Below are 21,982 nucleotides of genomic sequence, written 5' to 3'. Positions count from 1 at the left end.
ATCTATCTATCTATCTATCTATCTATCTATCTATCTATCTATCTATCTATCTATCTATCTATCTATCTATCTATCTATCTATCTATCTATCTGTGTCTAAATGCATGCACACAAATCATCTTTCCTCATTAGCAACCATTATAAATTGCGATGAATATTGGACGACAATCACAGCAATGAAATACTAGTGCCTCTTACCACGCATTCCCTATAGTCCTTAACTTTTTAATCAATTAAAGTCCCCGCTTCATAAAATTAATGACTGGGTGTAGCTCTTCTGCCATGCAGACAGCATCAGCTCCCTGAAGTCAAGAGCGATGAGATTTGACCTTCCACTTAATTAAAAACCAGCAAAATCTGGATCATCAGGCCCAACCGGTGCAGCTAGCAGGCTGATAGAGTAGAGGATGTGGACTCGGGGGAGCTTGGGGATGTGACGCTTTTGCCACTGGCATTGTCATATTGAAATCAGAGAATTTTATTTTCTATAAATGGTTTTGGCCACAAGAGGAAAGCGGTCGCCTGTAATTCCAACCTATTGAGCTCAAAACACTATAAAAACACATTTTATAATTGCTGGTTCAGTACTGATATAGGCGTGTTTTGTCTGCAGTGAGGGGATTATTAAACAATTACAACATGAGCATCTCAATAAATACAAATGACAAAAACAGGTAGCTAGCACTAAAATATTAAAATCTTCCTGTCAGTCAATTATGCAACAAAGTAACAATGAACTCTATTTCAAATGCCAAAACAGCTGACTGCTGCTGTGCAAAGAAAGAAAAACATTTTAAAATGTGGTAATTTAAAAGGAGCAACACTGCAGATTTAACATTGTGGAATAGATGTTTCATCCTACTACTGCTGTCAACAAAACAAAACAAAATAAAGCAAAAGGAGTCTTTAAACTTGAAATTAAAAAAGAAGACATTATAATACTGCTAATTTTTGCTACATGTGGAAAATAAAGAGACATACGGATCTTGATTCCAACTAAATTTGCTGCCTGCTCATGCAATTAGCAAATTATTAAGCAAGATGGATTTTTGGTTTATTTTCTGTTGATACTCTCGAGTAGACAGCAGAAGTGCCTTTTCTTCTCCTCTGGCTGCTGCCTAACCTTGGCTTCTCCTAGCTGCTTGGCACTGTGTTGACAGGCTCACTATGTCTAACACAGCTTTTCTTCCCTGTGACAGCTTCTAGCATCACTGATTCAAGACAAGAGAGAAGTACAGAACTTAAGTTAAATAGAGAGCCTGAACTGGCAGGTTAGAGAAACTTTCTTTTTGTTTTTATTATAGTTTTTCTTTCTTTTTTCATTTCCCTTTAATACATTTTTGTTGCTAACCGTCAAATTGGATTTTCCAAACGGAAAAAACCCCCCATTAATTTATCTACTAGAGTGTAGTTTTACTTCAGACAAATACCTGTAATTACTGCTGTTTTCCACAGTTATATAAACGTATTATTGTGAAGCAGCACTGACTAATAAACCACTGTAATAAACTATTTTGATAAAAATTTTATTTTTATTACAATTTCATTTAAGAAAACATTTCAAACATTTTAATAACAAGAAATCTTAGTTGAGAAAAGAGGCATCACACTAGGTACCTACTAATTTGTGCTTATTAACATGAATAATAAAAATGTAATTCCACCCCCAAAATTGACTTCTTGGACAGTCTGTTAGTAACGTTACCTTAAAGAATCATATTAGATAATTCCCTTTAAAATGCAATACAATCATGGTCAAGTGATTGAATTCCTTGAGTTAGTTCCTTAAATTATTGTCACTTTAGATCTAAGACTAGATATCCACTTAAAGAGGTCAAGGTGACCACAGTTGGCTTGTGGAGCCAGCCTCAAGTGGGCACTCGAGGAACATAATGTTTTGCTTCTGCACTGGTCTGAATCTGAAAAAATATATACTTCTTTTTTCCTTTTGACAAGCTATATAAGCTAAAGGACCGGTATGAATAATATAATTGATGGGTGACAAATTCAATTTAGCTGTCATGGTTTCAAGGTCTCATTGGTTACTGCGGGCTCTCTAAGTGCATCTTGATCTAGCTCTTTTTATATTCACTTTATAAAAAAAATCTTTCAGGTTTGTGTGAAAGGCAAAGTTGATGTGTTATTGAACAAATAAAAGTAAGAAGTGACAAAGTGCAATGGAAACAGACTTAAAAAAATCATTTTGTGAGATTACATTTTCTGCATTAGTTTAACGGCACTTTCAAGATACAGTTAAGATGAAAGAGAAACCTGTCTGCAATTTATGTTTTCTGAAGCACTTTATTAGGACAGAATCAATATTATTAGTAACATATATACTTTTCCTACTAATTTTCCATGTTGAAAAGGTCTGCTGGTGCACTGAGTCTGGCCTTTACCTTTTATAATTCCCAGGATAGCGCTTCTAACTTTAGCCTGAACATAGGTCCAGTCAATCAAGTGTGCTGGTGTGCAGGAACATGTGTGCAGACCACTGACATTAAAGAAGATGTTGGTTATATATAAACTTGTTCCAGTAATATTTTACTGTTAGTAGATTAATAAATCACCAAATCCATGTCTACCAAAAAGCTACATAAAGCTTAAATGCTACAAACTCTCTGTTTCTAACTTATTTCACATCTTACTTTTTTATCTTAGGTCCATCCATCCATCGATCCGTCTTAGTTATTTATCTAATGAGTCTATCACGGCTGTCACAGGGCAAGAGACAGGATATACCCTCCACAGATCCCATTCCATCACAGTGCTAACACAGAGGGACAGACCATTTACAGTCCCATTCACACCTATAGCCAATTTTGAATCACTAATTAACTTAATAGCAGGACTGTAGGAGGAAGCTGGAAGCCCTTTTTTTTCTTTTACCACTTCAATTAATTTGTTGCTGCTATAAATATTATTTCATGTTAATGTGTTAATGTGCGATGTGTCTTGTTGTAGCTGGTTCAACTTGGATTCTTGAAATGATATAATTTACTGTGGTTGCATGCAAACTAACACTTCTACATAGTTAGGATATAAACTGCTAGAGCGTTGTCCACTGCTATGAAAACAGGCAAAATAAGAACACCTCCATATAACTTACACTTAAAAAATACAACAGATTAATACTATTAAATTATTATTATTATTATTATTCATTATTATTCCTATTTTGTCAAAGAGCATCACTGCAAGAAAATTGTCTAAAAAAGCTGAAAATGTTTATGTTGGTACTACTGTCAGATTTTTTTTTTTCTAAAATGGACACACAGTATCTTAGAATGGATAGCCTTTCTCCCTTTTTCATTCGAGATTTAACCCATGGCCGACACTTTGACTGATAAGACTGAGCAAACCAGTCTCCCTCAGCTCCATATCTCACCTGTTTCCTCACACAAGTCACCCATGGTCAGAGTCCGTAATGTGCCTCCATGCTGTATAAATACATACTGAGGTTTCCTGACACTTTTTCTCTACAAGACACTGTACAGAGCCTCACATATCCTGACCAGTGATAGCTTTGACAGATATGGAGAGATCAAGGCTGTTGAGGGAAACTTTGGCCTTGGTGAGAGTTTTAGAATGTCAATGTGTTGCTGGGAAAGACAGAAAAAAGGCCACCACCTAACAGAGATGGTGGCTGTTTGAATGAACACTGTAGTGCAAGTACGTTACAGGGCTCCAAAATAAGAAAATCAAAAGTCCTTGTTTTATTTTAAAAAGAATTATTTCCCCTGAAACAATATCTAACCTCTTTAGCCCCAAAGGGGTTTCTGAGCTTCGTGCTCGAAAATGAAATGCCCAAAATTAATTGATTATTTCTCTGCAATTACAAACTCTGTGCTTACAATCTTGGTATCAAAATAAAGCTAACACTTGTAAAATTTCATCAGAGGTGTAAAGATTGCAGCAGATATTATTGTGTAAAAGTTACTGAGACTGGAACACAGAAAAAGTAAGTAGATTTTAACCTCCCCTAATTTCTTTTATTTATTTTTCAGCATATAACCATTTTAAAAATATGCCTCAGTTCACATTTCATTCCAGAAATTCAGTAACCAACATATAAACATCATCTGTGCAAAGATTTATTTTGATTTGTTTCTATAGTGAAATAGCGAAAAATTTACAACACTATCAATACATGAATAAATGTCAATTTTTGGTACACATTGGACACTAGGCCAGTTGAATTTTTTAGGTATTAAGGAGCAGAAATTAATTAATTTTATTAACAAGCCTAAAAATGCTTTTTTTTACAAATATATTTTTCTAGGAATTAACCACACATTTACATGGCAATGGGCCTTTTCTGTGGTGCGCATGGAGCATTTAATTGGCCACTGGCCCTTTAAAATTTGAGGGGCTGTAACTTTGGTTTCTTTTGGTCAATTTGCATGATTGACACCTCTTTTTATTCGTTTGAGCCAATAGGATCACAATAACGATGTCACGGTCACGTTACTTCAACCAATCAGAAGTTGCAAGGCCAAATCCCGTGGGCCCAAATTTACTGCATGTGGCGTCTGTCCAGTCACGTGTCTGTAGGTGGGTCTAAAATGGAGGTTGTTGACGGAAACGGCTCTGATGCAGCTAGTTAGGCATGGTAACTGCTGATAATCATGTGGCTACCGGCTACCGACAAAAATAACAGAAATCAGGACGGTAAGCCAATTTCTGTCTTAGCATTTGCGCAGTGTGTGTTTTTGTGGTCTTCTTTTGCGACTCATTCAGTGAATTTTGGTCAGAGCGTGGTGAAACTTGGTGTTTGGGGTCAGGACAACATCTCCCACCCCATGCAGCAGACTGTGACAGCACTGAGCAGCTCCTTCAGTGGGAGACTGCGGCACCCACGGTGTGGGACGGAGAGATTTCGCAGGTCTTTCCTCCCCACTGCTGTCAGACTCCATAATAAAGACTTTAACTGATCAAGCACACACATCCATACATATGCAATAATACTAAGTGCAATAATCCTTTCTGTCATCGTTGTATTTTTACTCAGTTGTATATAGTATTTGTATTTGTATTCTATTTTTATCTTATTGTATATTTATTTTATTTTATTCTACTGTATATAGTATTTTATTTTATTCTATTCTGTACAGTTGTGTACTGTATTTATTCTTATTGTATTCTAATTTTTGCCTCATAACTTTTGCACTGTCCACTTCCTGCTGTGACAAAACAAATTTCCCACGTGTGGGACTAATAAAGGTTATCTTATCTTATCTTAATCTATAACCGCTGTTCTTTATGCCAGTTACATGAAGTTGGAGAATTTCTTGTTTGTTTTGTTTGTTTGCGGATTTGTGTAACTGCTCGTTTAATCATGGCTTGTTTTCGTTGTGTTTGGTGGTTCTAGAAATGATTTATAAGCGATTTTAGCTGAGATTCAGAGGTTTCTGTGGATACCACACATGTTGGGACTTATATTTCTCAACCCGTGTTATAACCGATTAAACGTGATCTCCTCCTTTTTGCCCCCGGTACCAGGGGCGTGGGGCTTAAGTGGCTAAGACAATATTTACATTTCTGGAATAACCTTAAAACCAGTTATTGGAGAAATATATATCATTAAACCTTGACACTCATGAGTGTCAAGGTTTAATGATATTACAAGTGGCCATGAAGTCATAATGGGTATGAATACTATGGTAATCTTTTTGAAGTTTTGTTTTTCCTAGGTGTAATAATTGCATTCAAACAGCAATTGGGTGCACAAGTTTGAATTGATTTATTATTTGATTTATTATGTATGGATTTATTATTGAAAAAAATGTGTGTGTGTGTGTGTGTGTGTGTGTATGTGTGTATGTACTTGGTTAAACTGTTAGCAGTCGGACGTACCGCCCACGGGACATTGGATGGTTTAGGGGACTAATAGGACTGCTAAGGGGTTAATAAATTGCAACTTGACCAGGTGCGTGTGGTAGCCATTAACAGGTGTGTGGCATAATTCCGATATTTGACCATCATTCTTGGCAAAGTAGAGTTCATTTAAATTGGTTGGTTTCCTGGCACAGACCAGGTTTTCCAAAATACAGGTTTGAGTTTGGGGCCTTTCCAGAAACTTAAAGTTAGCCTGCTTAATCCATTCCAGAACCAGGTTTAATTTGTGTTTGGGATCAACGTCATGTTAAAATACAAAATTTTGGCCCTAGTTACCAGCTAGCTGTTGATTTGAGGAGAAATTGAAGAATTTGGAGGTAGTCCTCTTCATTGTTCTGCAATGTATAAATATCACAGACAGCAAAACAGTCCCAGACATGACGCTGCCGCCACCACCATGCTTGACAGTTAGTACAGTGTTCTTAAGCTTGAAGGCCTCACCTTTACCTTTCATAAATTGGCATAACATCAAAATGCAATGAAAAGAAAAAACAAGTCTTTCTACAGCATGAACAGAACAAATCCAGCTAACAAAGTGAGCTTGCCAGGGTTTCTTTACATTGAATTCCTTCACATTTCAGATGGCATTGAAGTTTTTCACAAAAAGGCCGGTGAGTCGCAGAGTCACCTCATTACAGCAGCCTGTGTCACTGTGAAATTGAAGAGTCCGATTAGGCTTGTTTTTGTCGCTCTACGCTGTGGCCAATTTTGTCATTCTTCGTGGTGTTATGCAATACATATCAAGCAAATTGTTTGTGTTCCCCATTGAAATATAGAGTAGCACCGCCAAGGCTCCACAAAACGCTGGAGAAATATTAGGAGTGGATCACAAGTTAATTCCCCCTGCTCCAATTTTCTGCTGAAGCGAAATGAAATTTGAATTTGCATGGCTTGGGCCACTGCCCCTGAAAGCCTGTGATTTGTTTACATGACAGGGCCTATTATTGAGGTTGTGCTTTGATGTAGGAATACAGTATGGTAATGTCTATCCCCCTAATCCCACCTCACTCCTCATGGTGGAGAGCTGTATCATTCGTGATGTGATCTAAGCAGCTGAGACAAGGAGGAAGTAGTGAAGGAACCAGAAAGGGAAAGTTATATTAATATGAAAATCAGAGTTTGGCTGCATGCTCTACAGTATATCTGACAGCATAGGCCCTTGCATGGGCACGCAGTCACCTAGTGCAGTATGATGAGTGAAAGCATTAATACAACATTTTCAGGAAAATAGTTTTAGCACTTTAATAGGAAGAGGAGAGAAAACAATTTGCCACTGCATTCGTTAAGAGTGGAAACACCCACATAAACCTTTATATGCCCATATAGCATTAGCACTCAAGAAGCCAAAGCAACCTTGTCTGTTTCACTTCTGGTATAGCCTTATCGTACAATATCATACAATAAATGTAGCAAGAGAAAATTTGTGATGATTTTACTGGAAAAATGACTGATGCCTCTCCGGAGACTGCTTATGTTGATTTACTTTCTCTATCTACCATATATTATTTACAAAGAAAACCTAGGCCTTAATGAGCACTAATTAAACACTGGAGACTAGGAGATGACTGGCAGAAAACATCGCAGCATGTGACAGACATCTGGTGGAAGATAAGTGAGCAGGCGTTGGCAGAGCTGGGAAGAACCTTACATTGGAAGCAGAGTAATGCTGGGGTCGTGTGAACCTGCACTTGAACCTGACTTTCAAACTCTGTCAATCAAGCTGGCTACAGCTGTCATGGTTCACAGGGCATGGGCTTAGAGGATTGGGAGTGTGTGTATGTGTGTGTACTGTATGTAAAAGACTGGATAAGAGCCAGTAAGTCGGTGTGCTTGTTTTGTGTGCAAGCATGTTTGCAGTTTGTGCTGGCTTCTGTGGCTATGTGAAGAGCAAGCTCGCATTTACAGTGTCAGCAATAGAGATTCTGTAACAAAAAAACTAACAAGAAAAAACTGCAAAACACAAAGCTGTGTTTAAGTCACAGTGAGACACAGTGCTTTGAACAATATATCTCCTTCCAGCTGTCCACTTTTTTTCAAAGATCCTTTTATTAATCACCCTTTATTAATAACCTAAAAAGTAACAACTCTATCAGTATTTCTTTCAGATATACTGTGCTGTAACTGTACACAACAACTAATAAGGACTTTTTATGTTTTCTATAGCTTGATAATGATAAATGGTCACTCGAGCTCGTTAACCCGCTATACTTAGATTTTTACGTACTGTGTATACCTGTAGGTTGGGTATCATTTAAATGCAATTAGTGCACAGTTAAATCTTGGGCCATGGCAGCAAGGTCTGACACACTCTGAGGGCAACCTCCTACAAGGGAGGGAAAGAGAAATTATGCAAAGAAGGTGATTTTGGTTTCTGGAAAATTTCCATGTAAAAATTCTTCAGGACGAAAAAGTATAAAATTGAACAAGCCATGGTAAGATCCCAGCGACTAAGCTGATCCACAGAGCATGGGTTTTCTGTGCAGTAGTTTTAAAATCAGTCACTTCTCAGTCCTGTTAAGGGTGACATCCTAGAACACAACTAGCAGATATACAATATTATCAGCACAAAATACCACACTGCAGAGCAAAACTGCTAAGCATTTCCCAAATCAGATACACTGTGATGTTATGGACTTGCAAAACATTCTCCAATCAAGGTCAAACTACTGCCATTTGTCAGCAGCACAGGCTTCAATTGTAGAATATGGGAGATGGATTAAACTAAGACTTAAGGAGAAAATCTATAGTGCTACAAACACTGATATAAACTGAGAAACTTGCAAGAAAGATCTGCAGAGACAGTAAAAAGGCTATCTTTTGCATAGAATGATATTCAAATGTCAGTTCTAGTTTAAATGAGGGAGGGAAATGTGTAGGCACATTATACAGGAGATAACGTGGCATAATGTCATTACTCTGCTTTTCCCCAATTCCTGTGTGCAGCTCTTTGAGACACAAACTGATAGATATCCTCTGGGTTTAGATCTTCTTTATGCAGTTCAATGGGGTGTGGTAACCATCATGTGATGGCACTGGGGAAGAGCTACAAATTTAGTCTTCTTTTAAGTGCAAGATACAGTTGAAATGTGGGATACAGTACTTTTATGCACTCAGGATTCCCACAAGGGGAGGGAGATGTAAAGTTTTTCTGTGGCTTGAGGGGAACATTTGGGAGTGTAAAATAACAGTAAAATGTTTCATACCTTATCTAAACCTATTATTCTTTTTATTCAAATTGCCTTTGAATAACTCCCATGTCTACCTCAGAGGAACTGTTCAGGATAAAATAATTTTTGGTCTTTGAAAATTTGGTTTGGTTTAAAATTTGTCAGCATAAAAAGTCAGTGGGGGATAAAGGATCTCTTTTTAATTTCTGAAAGCCTGCAGTTATGTCAACACAACTCTTATGTGTTATAAAGCTTGTGTTTTACACTGATCTGCACTAGATCTGTTGATAGAAAAACTAGCATATCATGTCTATTCTAAGTTTAAAACTGGCTTATTACACAAAAGTTACGCAAGTACAGCCCATAATCCTAGCCAAGGCATGCCATCTGCAATCTTGTATTCACCCACAACAACTGTAATCTATTCATGCTTTTGCAGTAGCTGCCAGTTGGTTGCATATCTAACTAAACCAACCGATGCAGCCACAGCATTACTCTACTACAGATGGCAAAGTAAAATATTCATTTTTATCAAGATGTCATAATGGTCAGTTGTTACAAATTAAACCTATTCATAATGGAAATACATCCCAGTGAGACCTACCAGTCAAACCACAGCATTGAAAATAAAATGAAAATACAGGTGCATTCTGAAAGCAATCACATTCAACCATTAACAAAACATATGAACAAGCAACTGCAATGTCTTGGAAAATGATTGTGGCATTTCAGCAATATCTCTTGGTTGATCTATATTCAGCCAGTCTATGGTCATTCTAAAGATTCACGACTGACATCAGTCAAAGAAAAAGCACAACGTCTTCTTTTAATGCTTTTTTCTTTGTTGTGTTATGAAATGTCTCTGTCAGTAAGAAGGCTGTAAAATGGACCTCAGACCTTTTACTTTGATTAAATGAACATTTCAGACAAATACTCACACAAGAGAAGAAAATCTGCATCTTTGCTAACACTAAACACAGCTACACTAACTACACTAAACACAAGTATAATGATTGTACAATTCCCAACCAACAGTCAACTTAGAAAGTGCTATAGTCTTTCATGGCTAAGATATCAAGTTTTAATACTAGATATGTGAGAGTGCTGCTTTTCCTCACCCCTTCCACCTAGTCTCATGTCTGCCACACCCACATCACCTTGCTCCCAGTTTTCCCATTAGCCTGCCTATTTCCATTCATCACTCTGGCATAGTGTACAATATATTCAAGATTCTCTGTCTCTCCAAATGTACTCTTCCCAGGTTGTCTTTGGATGTTCAATCAAGCATTCCAGCCTTGTTTTGTCCTGTTTACTTTATTGCCTTCTGAGATTTCTTGCCTTACTTACAGTCTTTATTCTGTTCTCACCCTCCTGTTTTGTTTGCTTGATCCTTTTTTTCCCCAATTAACCCATAATCAACTTTTCCTGACTTGCTTTGGTGTGCATTTGGGATGTCCTCACTGCCTTCCCAACATTGGACTGTGACAGGAACTTTAAAAAGACTAACAAAAATTGACACAAACAAATAAATGAATAGCAGGCGGAAGACAAATCAATATTTTATTTACAAAATTGCACTTGCAAGATAACAGGGGGTGTTTAAATCCTTTCATACACAGGACAGTGTTCATCTAAACGCATCTAAAGGCGCTTTATCTACTAAGGTGATTTTGTTCATACAACAGAGCAAAAACCACAGATTTTCTCTATGTTCTGTCTCACCTAAAAAGAACCTCGTGTTTAGCAATCTGTGATCCTGAAGTGATCTTACACAGTATCCATCATGAGGCAACCGTAGCCATGTTGTTGACAGTTGCTAATTTTAATGTTACTTTGAGACCGTTCTGTGTAAAATGGGAAATGAAGGAGAACGAAACAGTGATGCTCAAAGAAAGAAATAAAGGAGAAAAGGTGAAAAAATCTAGAGCGTGACATGGAGAATACGAGAAATAGCACATTAGCACTTATAGATTAGATGCCTCTCGTTCCCAGGCCCCACTGCAGCCCTGCAGATGTGCAGCGGTGACCGCGCAACCTGCCGGTAGCGGTCATGTCTTAATTAACAAGCAGACATCTGATCAATAAGTGAGGAAAGATGGAGAGGGAGACGAGAAAGGTGGGCCCGCTTGCATGGTTCAAGGTTTTTGTTTTCTGTTGATGTGGAATAACATTAGAAATCAATAGCACAGCTAGCAGTGCCGCACTCTCTGACTCTCTATTCAGAAAAGGTGAAAAGGAGAACTCCATTTCAATTCTTTTCCCTTTTACCCATCTCCTTTCTGTCACAATAAATCATTACAGGGGATGATTTCTGACAGTATTGGTACATTTTGAATCAAAGCACTGTTGAGGCATTTTATAAACAACTCATAGATTATTAAAGGAGAGATCTACTCCTTTTCTTGGCTGCCCTAAGAGGTAAACTCAAGGTTCCTCACTTTTGTAATGTGAATCTGCTAAGATATGCCATCTGCATGCCTTTTATAAATGAACCAAATAGGAAAAGCTGCCGTTTTCTTTTTTAAAGCACATTGTCAGTTTATTTGTGATAGCTACTACAGCTGTATGGATGAATGCACATTCAGTGAAAAATCATAAGATTTTAGTGATAGAGATGTGATGTATAGCAGTTTAGGCAAAACATGATATTTGAATGTCTATAAACTTCTTGTTAGTAATCATGATTGACTACAAATGATCTCTTTGACAGCATAAAAAGGATTTGCTTAACAGCAATAATTGAACTGACCGATACTGAAAATAGTGGGAAAGTAACTTATTGATATCTTAGAAGGATAATTATTAATTTACATGGTTTGTTAAATGTGGGGTGGGGGGCATTCTAGTTGCGTGCTGAGTTGTTGAGACACTTGTCTAGTGCACTGGGAGGACAAGTTGGGAAGACATTTCTAAACCGATGCTGATTCCACAACCATCAGCTCTAACAACTAATGCAAGTTAATTGGATGTGTAACAAACTGTGACTGTTAGATTAGAAGAAACTGATTAGGATGTTTAGGAACAACCCAGGAACCACCAAGGTTCAAGACTGCCATGAACTGAAAACTGCTGGATCACTGTACACAGTAAAATGAGTTTTACATTGCCATGGACGGAGAGGCTGCTGATCAAAAAAAGGAGTCCATCTCCTAAATCGACAGCATCGAGCTTGCCTGAAATTTGAAGCTGTCCACATAGAGAAACCAAACGCTTTTCATTGCTCTGAAATCCTTCCTCTTGGGCATTAAGCTGTCAGATTTAAAGACATTCAGTAGGAAGCGGACTGAGCTGCCTTTAGTACGACAAGTTATGACGTGGCAACTTCTCAACATCTTCAACTTCCCCTCAAACCAACAGGCAAATGGCTGAAACTTGGACACAGTTGGGGGTTCCCACAGGACAATGATTCCAAACACATATCAAGACTGGTTTTGGAATGGATACAACAAGCTTATGCTGGCTTATTATTACTATTACTGCTGTTATTGTGGAATTTGTGTCTCATTTTATTTTCATTTCTGTAAAAAAACAAAAAACCTTTTGTCACTCATTTCCTGTCTCCAGCCATTTCATTTCGCATCCACCTCAGTTCCTATTGTAATCTTGTCAAACCTAGCCACTGGTCTGTACTTTTGGCTGTTCTAAACCATTTAAAGTGAGTCAGGGGTCACATACGCACTCTATATTTTATCAAAAAAAAAAAAAAATCGTAAAAAGCCCCAAATTATCATGACATGCAATAAACAAAAAAAGGAAAATTATCATTACTATGTTACGTTTGTGGGTTTTGAAAATGACATTTTTTGGATAAATCCACATCAACAATTTGTGTTTACACTAAAAAGGATATTGAAAGACAGTGTGTCACTGCAAAATATGTACATCCAAATCCTAACTTATAGATCACCGTGAAAAAATAATTTAATATTTATGTTCAGAGCAATAACATCACATTTACAAACACTTCAGGATGTAACTTGAGACTAAATATTCTGGTGTGTGTGTGTGTGTGTGTGTGTGTGTGTGTGTGTGTGTGTGTGTGTGTGTGTGTGTGTGTGTGTGTGTGTGTGTGTGTGTGGTAGAGAAAGACTGTGTGTATATGTCAGTTAAAGTTTATCAGTGTTTGTGGAGTATTCTGGGAATTCTTGGACAGGATGGCCATTCTGTGATAAGGCTTTCACATTTGGTTGTAGCCAGAAGGCTGCTGAGGCTGGTGGGAACTCTAATCAGTCTCTCCCCACCTGCCTCCATCACCCTCTTTCATGTGAGTTACTGATCCACCTCTGGACAAAAATCGTATGTTTATTTTCTTTTCTTTCTCAGTGCAAACTTTTGGTCAAAAATTGAATTTGATGCCCAGGGGCAAGGTGGAAAATTGGGAAAAATAGCTTATTTTCCTCACATTCAACCTTTTGCTACTCTTTCTAATGAATGGCAGAATAAGATATCTGTGGGAGATGCTATTCTGTGCTGTGGAGCAATCTCTGCAATTTAAAACTCATCAATTCATGTTTACACAAAAAAGAATGAATATTGAAAGACTATGTTTACTGCAAAATATGTACATTCATTGGCCGCTTTGTTAGGTACGCCTGTTCGTCATCTAGGATATAGACACATCAAGATGACCTGCTGAAGTTCACACTTGGTATCAGAATAGAAAAAACCGTGACAGGAGTGATAGCATGGGTATTGTTCCAAATGGGCTGGTGCAAATATTTCAGAAAGTGATGGTCTACTTGATTTTTCCCACACAACCATATCCAGGGTTAACAGAGAATGGTCCATTATCCAGTGAGAGACAGTTCTCTGGATGAAAATACTTTTTTGATGCCTGAGGTCAGAGGAAAATAACCAAACTGTTCAAGTTCACAAGAAACAGTAACTCAAATATACACACATTACAACCAAAGTATGAGGAAGAGCATCTCTGAACTCATAACACAGTCTTGAAGCAGTTGGGTTACAGCAGTAGAAGACCACAGCGAAGGCCACTCCTGCCAAATAAGAACAGTAATCTGAGACTACAATTTGCACAAAGAATGGAAAAATGTTGCCTGAAGAGCTTCATATTTATTTTCAGTTGGTACGGTCAGAAGTTGGAGTAAAAAACATAAAAGCATGGATCTATCTTGCCTTGTGTCCACAATTCAGGACCAAAGTCTCTGAGGAATACTTCCAGCAGCTTGTTTAATGAAAGTCATGAAAAGTTAAAGATGTTTTGATGCTAAAAAGGTGTCTCACTGGTACTAGTATCATGTACTCCATAAAGATCATGGTGAATGTATTGTATATCTGTCTTATGCCTGCCTCATATTTTTATTTTTCCTTAGTTTCGCATTTGTATTGGCTCAGTGTCACTACAGGTAGCATGAGGTGACACCTGACCTTACAGAGGTTGCACAGGTATTCCAAAATCATGATGGCACATGATCATGATGCTGTTGGCAGAAGTTTTGCTGCGTCTCCCAGCACAGTCTCAAGAGCATGGAGGAGATTCCAGGAGACAGGCAACTATTCTTGGAGAGCTCCGAGTGCAAGAGCATCATAATATGGCCTCCAGCAGGCCACTGGTGTGAATGTATCTGACCAAACAATCAGAAACAGACTTCATGAGGGTGCCTTGAGGCGGTTGGTGGGCTAGTGGGCCTTGTGCTCACCAACTCAACCGGCATGTTCATGAAGGGATGCACAGACCTCTACAGACTCGGCAACAGCGCCCGAACTGCAATTAGGTACTGAGATGAAATCCTTCGACCTACTGTCAGACTCAGTGTTGGTGCAGTGGGTCCTGGGTTCCTTCTGGCTCATAACCATGACCGGGAGTGGTAATTGTAGTCAGAGTATGCAGGCAGCTCCTGGAGAATGAAGGATTTGATACCACTGACACAGGCAGGTTGCACCTCAGACTGTCCAGAAGTTCAATTGATGCCCTGATCCAGATCTGGGAGGAGATCCTGACAGGATGCATTCATCGTCTCATTAGGAGCATTTCCCAACATTGTCAGGCTTACATATAAGCATGTGGAGGCCTTACAAACTACTGAGTAACATTTTGAGCAATTAAAATGAAATTTCCGAAAAAGAACAAGCCTGCAGAACCATTTTTTTACTGTGAGGTTTTGGTGTTTGTTAATTCAATCATCTGTAGTTTGATAGTTTTCAATTCCATCAAACGATGTAGCATCCTTTCTTTTCTAACACATTACACAGTCCATATTAGTATAGATATCCAGCATGTTTTTCTTCCAAGTGAGATCAGATGTGTATTCAAAATGTTCCTTTATTCTTTTGAGCAGTGTAATAATAAGAATATTAGAGACCTGTGAAACTGTTACTTCTGAAACAAAAAGTGTTGCTCGCTCAAATAGGAAACCTCATTGACACAACATAAATCTACTCGTTATTAAAGAAGGCAAGGCTAAATTTGGAACAACAGCCTGGTAATTGTAAATGTATTCACGTTTCACTGATGTGTCCCTGATGATTACCATTTAATCAGCTGCAAATGCTCTTAATTACAAGATTAGTCTCCTACCAATTAGCCAATGTACTAATGGTTCTAATCTGCCATTGAAGTTGACTGAATTTTAATTAGGGACTAACTGTTTTAATTCACCTAGGGCCCATCTGATGGGTCATTACCAACCTAGTTACCCTCCTATAAACTCACTGCAGAAAGCAGCACAGGTCCCATTTGGAGAGCAGCTGTGGAGGCTTTATGATCATCATGTGGGTGATTTCCATGCATCATGAAATGACAGTGTTTCCATTTCCTTTCCTCACAGAGGCATTCTGATGACTCACTGGAAAAAAAAAAAACGCTATTATTCTCTGTAATATCACACGGTATGTAAATTAAACGCGCACCATAAGTTCCCTTGATTTTACTAAACAAAGCATGGTTGTTTAAATATAGGAAAAAGAGGGATTGACTCTTGTTGAAGAGTATTGAAATTAAAATATGTCAAATATGGTTATAGGCTTGAAAAAGAGCTCAGCACCAAATGCCTTTTTTTTAGGTGCCAGTGGACAGAATGGCAAAATTAATTAAACAGATCTTTTGGACAATTACCCAAAAATAATGGATGTTCATAATCAGAAAACAATTCTACTGATAAAAATATCAGTAGCTCTCATTGCCATCAGAGAACAGCTGATAAAAGGCTATTAGCTGATAGCCTTTTATGGATCTCACCACATTTATGGTTACATTGTGTTCTACAATTGCTCCACATCTGCAAGGTGCTTTGTAACCCAACTCTTCCCCAGCTCCTCCCTCTCATGACATCATCTAAGTTACAGCAAATATTGTTGAGTTTATGCTCTTCTCATCTTAGGATATTTTGTAGGTATACAACCTAACAGATAGCAAGTTGTGCACTAAATGTAGCCATCACACCAAACACCAATTCATGCATTTATTTTTCTGACAGTAATGGTCTTGACTGGCTATTGACTACACGGCCAGAAGATTTTCAAAGCAAACACTTAACTGAAGTAAGTAAGATAACTCTTGATCTACAGCTTGACTCAATGATTGTTTCTTAATCCTCCAGCCATTCGTCTGTCAAGTTATTTTTCTGATAAATAATTAAGAAATTTAGTATCAGCTCAGTCTGCTCCTTCTCCCAAAATTCTGGTCAAATTAAATAAAAAGGCTGCATTGAACTTAGCCGTTGCAAACAAACACTTGTGAAAGTTTAAAAGGTTACTATAAGAGTGGTACTCAGCGTCCTATCTTTCTGAATTACACTGTAAAAAAAAAATCCTAATATAAAAGTATTTTACTGTGTATTTTACAGTTTTGTACTGTTCTTCTAGAATATCGTTAAATTTACATCAATAGACTTTGATTTCAAATGTAAATGTAATGGGGAAGGCTTTAGGACCCAGGGGACCCAAGTAGCAGCAGGTGCTCGTCGTTTCATTTGTACTGATGAGCCGCTGTGAACAATTGTTGTGTGAGTAGGTGAAGAGCCTGAGAAGTTTTAATTGTCTTCTACACAAACGGTTGTTTTAAACCTCTACAGCAGAGTTTCGAGGTACAGGCTGCTTTTCTTTCAGTGCTTTTTTAAAAATTCGTTGGAATGTATTTGACGTTTATTGTATTTTATGTTTGTAGTAGTAATTTTAGAAGACAAGCCAGGTGTGCAGCAAACACAATTGTCTGCTGGAGGTATGTTAACTTAATACATTTGACATTTAAAAAGTATATTTATGCACTACAATCTAATTTATATTGTACTGCCTTCTGCAGGACAGGCTGCACATGTGAATTTGTCACTGTTTTTTTTCCTCCTTCTCTTTTTCTTTGCGTTTTTCTCCCAAGTTGGTTTTAGAGTAGGGTCACCTTTTAAAACTGATTTTTTTTTTTATGCTGGGTTTGTTTTTATTTCTACTGGGCTGGTGCAATATTAGTCGGGCAATGTGCAATCCCGGAGCTGGGCTCTTACCTTAGGGGAATTAGGTCTTTTAGAGGTGCTCCGTGTGGATTTGCAGTGAATAAGTTTTATTAAGAGTGATTTTAGTGGCACCAATTATTGCCTGAACTAAAACACAGTGCGATAAGTGTTCTGTTGGGCTCGTATTTATTTGGGGTGGATTTGTTTCTTTTAAAGCAGCGAGCATCTGGGACCACCGGGGTAGAGCAAGCCCTCAGGTGATAGTTGCATTGCTGGCACCCATATGGAAAAGAGATGGTAAAAACTGTGATTACAGAAAGAAATAGTAAAAAATGTGATTACTCATGAAAGTGGCCACTTTCTCATTACTTTCATATATTGTTTTAGTAAGTATCCAAAACATACAAGTTTCATTATATAATTTTTCAAGGGATCTTATATCTGTTTTCACTCTTATATGCTTTTCATACAAGTTTCACACAAGACGGATACAAACTTTATAAGATTTATATATATCTTTTCCATATGGGCAGGTTGCACCAATAAAACTATATTGTGGTCGTTAGTGACCTTTCCCATTTTGATGTTTTAGTATAGAGGCTTTAGCAGTTACTCGGTGGCTTTTACTCGCTACATAAATTTATATAATAAAACATAATTTTCTTGTTTGGTTTTTTTAATGTATTTGTCTGTACATATGCATATTTAGATTGTTAAAATACATTCACAAATGTATCATGATTTCACAAATATTTGTCTGTTATTTGAAAATGTAATGCTATGGAAAAATACATAAAATGTTTCTTATAAACTTTTTTTTTACATCAAATAATAATAATTATTATCATTATTGCTGTTTAGGGCAATTGTGGCTCAAGAGTTGGCAGTTCGCCTTGTAATCAGAAGGTTGCTGGTTCGAGCCCCGGCTCGGACGCTCTCGGTCGTTGTGTCCTTGGGCAAGACACTTCACCTACCGCCTACTGGTGATGGCCAGAGGGGAATTATAAAGTGGAATTGTAAAGCGCTTTGAGGGTCTCAAAATGCGCGATATGAATGGAATCCATTAATTTGCTCCTAATTTAATGTTTAAAAGCACTTGAAAAAGGCAAAATCCCATGTAAAATTAGGGCAACAAATTGTATTTTCATTACTGGAAATAACCGTATTTTTGAGTTATTTTCTGTTATTTTACGGTATTATTTTGGCGCCCCAGCTGCCGGAATATTAGTTTGGTTTTTTTTTTTTTTTTTTTTTTTTTTTAAGATGTTTTTTTTAACAGTGTACCTTTGTACCAATTTCTTTCATTAGGAAGCCTGCTTATCAACATGAATCCAGGCTTTCAATCATTCATCTCACTTCATATCTGGACAGTGGGGGACAAAATGTAAAGTACTGTCTCCAGGCAATTTTTTTTCAAGTGGTTTCTGCACACAGGATGATTGCAGACACTCAACGATGCCAGTGGTTTCACAGTCAGGTGATTGTAACTGACTGATACAAACAGTGAACATTAACAACAATACAAGCCAGTATTATTGTTAGACCTACAAGTCAAAATCATTTGTCATTCATTCAGTAGCACTGAACATAAACAAAAATATGCAACTACAACAACCTATTAAGGTGTGTGTGTGTGTGTGCATGCATGTATGCATATATATGATAAGCTCATAGTTTTTGTTCAAACAGAATGATTTAGGGGGAAAACAACTTTTACATGCTTGTAACTGTTTACTTATCCATTTTAAAAAGCCCTAAATTAGCTATCTTTTCTGTGGCTTTCAAAAATATTGAGACCTATCAAACACTCTGCAGTACTTTCTGAAAACCTGACAGTTTTGTAGATGGAAATTTACGTAGTTTAAAAAAAATCAATAGCTCATAATGATGACGTGGAAAGATGATTTTAAATTTTTGCAGATGTAATTGACAATAATGGACACTGCCAGTCAGGACTGATTTTAACTGACACAAGGTCCAAGAAACTCTCTGCAGACCTTTCTGTTAAAACTGTGACACGGTGTGGATCAGCAGTGTAAAATCATTTCTAAAGTTTCAGTTTCCATAAATCTGTCATCTCAGTGACTCTGAAATAAGGGAGGTTTGGAATGACCAGACCTTTTTATGGAGTTGGTTGTCAACCAACTCTGCCGTTGTTCATCAGTCAAACCTTTATACTAGAAATGCTAAATATAATGAACCAAGAAACACATGAAAGCTCACATCTGAGTTGACAAACAGAATTTAAAGTAAAATATAAAGGAAAAGATTCTATATCCTGATGAGACAGACTGTTCTGAACCCTGCTGTCGAATACTATGTCTGTTGAACAGCCTAAGGGCAAATACCTTTACAGTGAAACATGGTGGTGAACCTCAACAGCAAGGACAGGGAGAATGGTCAGATGTGCCACGGGAATGAAATCAGCCACAAATCAAAAAGTCCAAAGACTACTACTACTTCTTCATCGTGGCTAAGTTGTTTAGACTGGGAGTAAAATATTGACCCCCAAAATGCTCATCTTTGCAAGTCCATCTTAATAAAGCAGGTAAAAATCTGCTCAACGTGGAAAAAAACAGCTGAAGTGCAAAAATGCTAAGAATCTGAATACTTTCTGAGGAAACTATTACTACTGAACATTACCATATGTAAAAGAGCTTACCTGCCCTGCACTTTGATGTCAGAGATTGCGTAGAAGTATCTAGATAGGTTGTTCTCATCTACCATGGTGGCTCCAGTGGCTGGCTTCAGCAGCCTAATCCTTAGATCAGTGATTGTGAAGAAGTCTCTCAGGTTCTTGGTGGTATCCAACTGGCCATATAGTGAGGCCATGTTGTGTAGTCGAGGCCCAGCAAACAATGCAAAGCGGTCCTTTATCTCAAAACGTACTGTCTTGTCATTCTTCCACACGTACCCTCTAGAGTAGTCCTCGGTACAAATGATGTCCAGCAAGGTCTGCTGGGTGAGGTCATTCGCTGTCTTGGGCTCCATGGTGAAAGCGTCCAGGCAGTCAGTGGCGTAGAACTGGTAAGGGGTCCAGGTCCGGCCGTAGTCGAGTGATTTTTCCAGGACCATCTGTTCTGGTCGGCCTGACTCGAATGTGAGTACGATGTCATCAGTCAGCTCAATTGTCTTGTTCCATGACAGCGTGATGTTGACCTGCAGAGGCTTTGGGTATTTCTTCCATGATGTTGATTGCCAAAAAGTTGTCGGGTTGCGACCCTCAATGTCAAACATCAACTCTGGAGGATGAGCCAGCTCCTCAGTGGCAGCATCACATTCATTGTTGCACATATAAGGATTCTCCTATAAAAAAACAAAAAAAGATATACAAGTATCGATTAACATGTTTGTTTTTGTCCCATTCTGTATGTGATGCAATCCAGTATTTAGAAGTATATTCTTAAAAATGTATTACTTTAAAAATGCCCATTGAGCGATGATGTGAGCTCTTTAACATGTGCAAGAAAACTTCAGTATCTGTAATAATTTTAGTGAAAAGCACAAGACAACTATAGCATAAAAACACGAAATGAAATGCAACATCAAATTTACCAAAAGAAAGTTAAAACTGCACGACCTATTCATGAGAGTGAATTAAGATTTCACAATTCGCTGACAAGCGTTCAGTGTGCAAGGTATGTTGAAAATGCACTTCTTCATACACTGCTTCCCTTTTAACACCTGTACAATCTATCAGGGAGCAACTCCCTCAGCTAAACAGGCAGGCAGGCAATACTACAGCACATGGATTTGATCAGAACTGATCAAAGCAGCAGTAAAACATTAGAAATGCAGCCAATACTGAAACATTTTAACGTGCCAGTTTACCTTTGCACAGAAATTGTTTTCTACTATGTACTTGACAGTTTAAAAGCTGCCCTTTGTGGTTTTAGAAAAGAAAGCTTGGCAAGTGACTTGTCAAAACGGTAGGTAAATATTTAGTTTTTCATAAAGTATTCAGTAGAAATGCCACAACTTACAAAACAGTTATAAGGCAACATTGAGCAATATTCTCATCCAAAAATATCCCACAGGTTGAGGTACTTTAACTTGAAAAGTTATTTACTTTTACATTGCCTTGTTGGCTCACGATCCCACTGCTGTACTCAGTAACATTCTATCACATTCAGGGCCAATGTGTATTTTATAATCTGCTCCAGGAGACAGTGACCCTCTCACTAAGATGACACTGTGGATGCCATATTCTAGCTGCACGAATTCCCTGCCTAAACTGCCACCCAAATTGCTTTCGTAATTGATATTCCTGTGTTGTATTTCAGGTGAGATGGGAATGGAATCCTGATGAGTGTTTCTTATGAAACACGCAAAGGGACATGCATTTTTCATAGGCCTGTGTCTGCTCTGTACCATAGTGAGTCTGGATGTTTGAGTGAGCATGTTTGTGAGAGGAAAAGAGGAGCTCTTGATGTCTGTGTGTTTGTTTGTGAGTGAGAGAGAGGGATAGAGAGCTCTGAATGTGTTTGTTTGTGTGTGTGTGTATGTATTTGT

General features: G+C 37.9%; 1 protein-coding gene across 3 annotated transcripts in view; it reads right to left on the bottom strand.

The window, feature by feature from the left end:
- LOC102308381 (netrin-G1) overlaps positions 1–21,982 on the bottom strand; it is a 66,421-nt gene that overhangs the window by 15,272 nt on the left and 29,167 nt on the right. For all 3 annotated transcript variants that reach the window (XM_005924638.3, XM_005924637.2, XM_005924639.2), the window contains exon 3: positions 20,133–20,776. In XM_005924638.3, the coding sequence (XP_005924700.1) occupies positions 20,133–20,776 (644 nt within the window). The remainder of the gene's footprint in view (positions 1–20,132; positions 20,777–21,982) is intronic.

This window comes from Haplochromis burtoni, unplaced genomic scaffold, assembly GCF_018398535.1.
Source record: "Haplochromis burtoni strain Fernald_Lab_line unplaced genomic scaffold, NCSU_Asbu1 Contig_78, whole genome shotgun sequence".
NCBI classification, from domain to species: domain Eukaryota; kingdom Metazoa; phylum Chordata; class Actinopteri; order Cichliformes; family Cichlidae; genus Haplochromis; species Haplochromis burtoni.
This window is presented reverse-complemented; position numbering and strand designations above follow the sequence as displayed.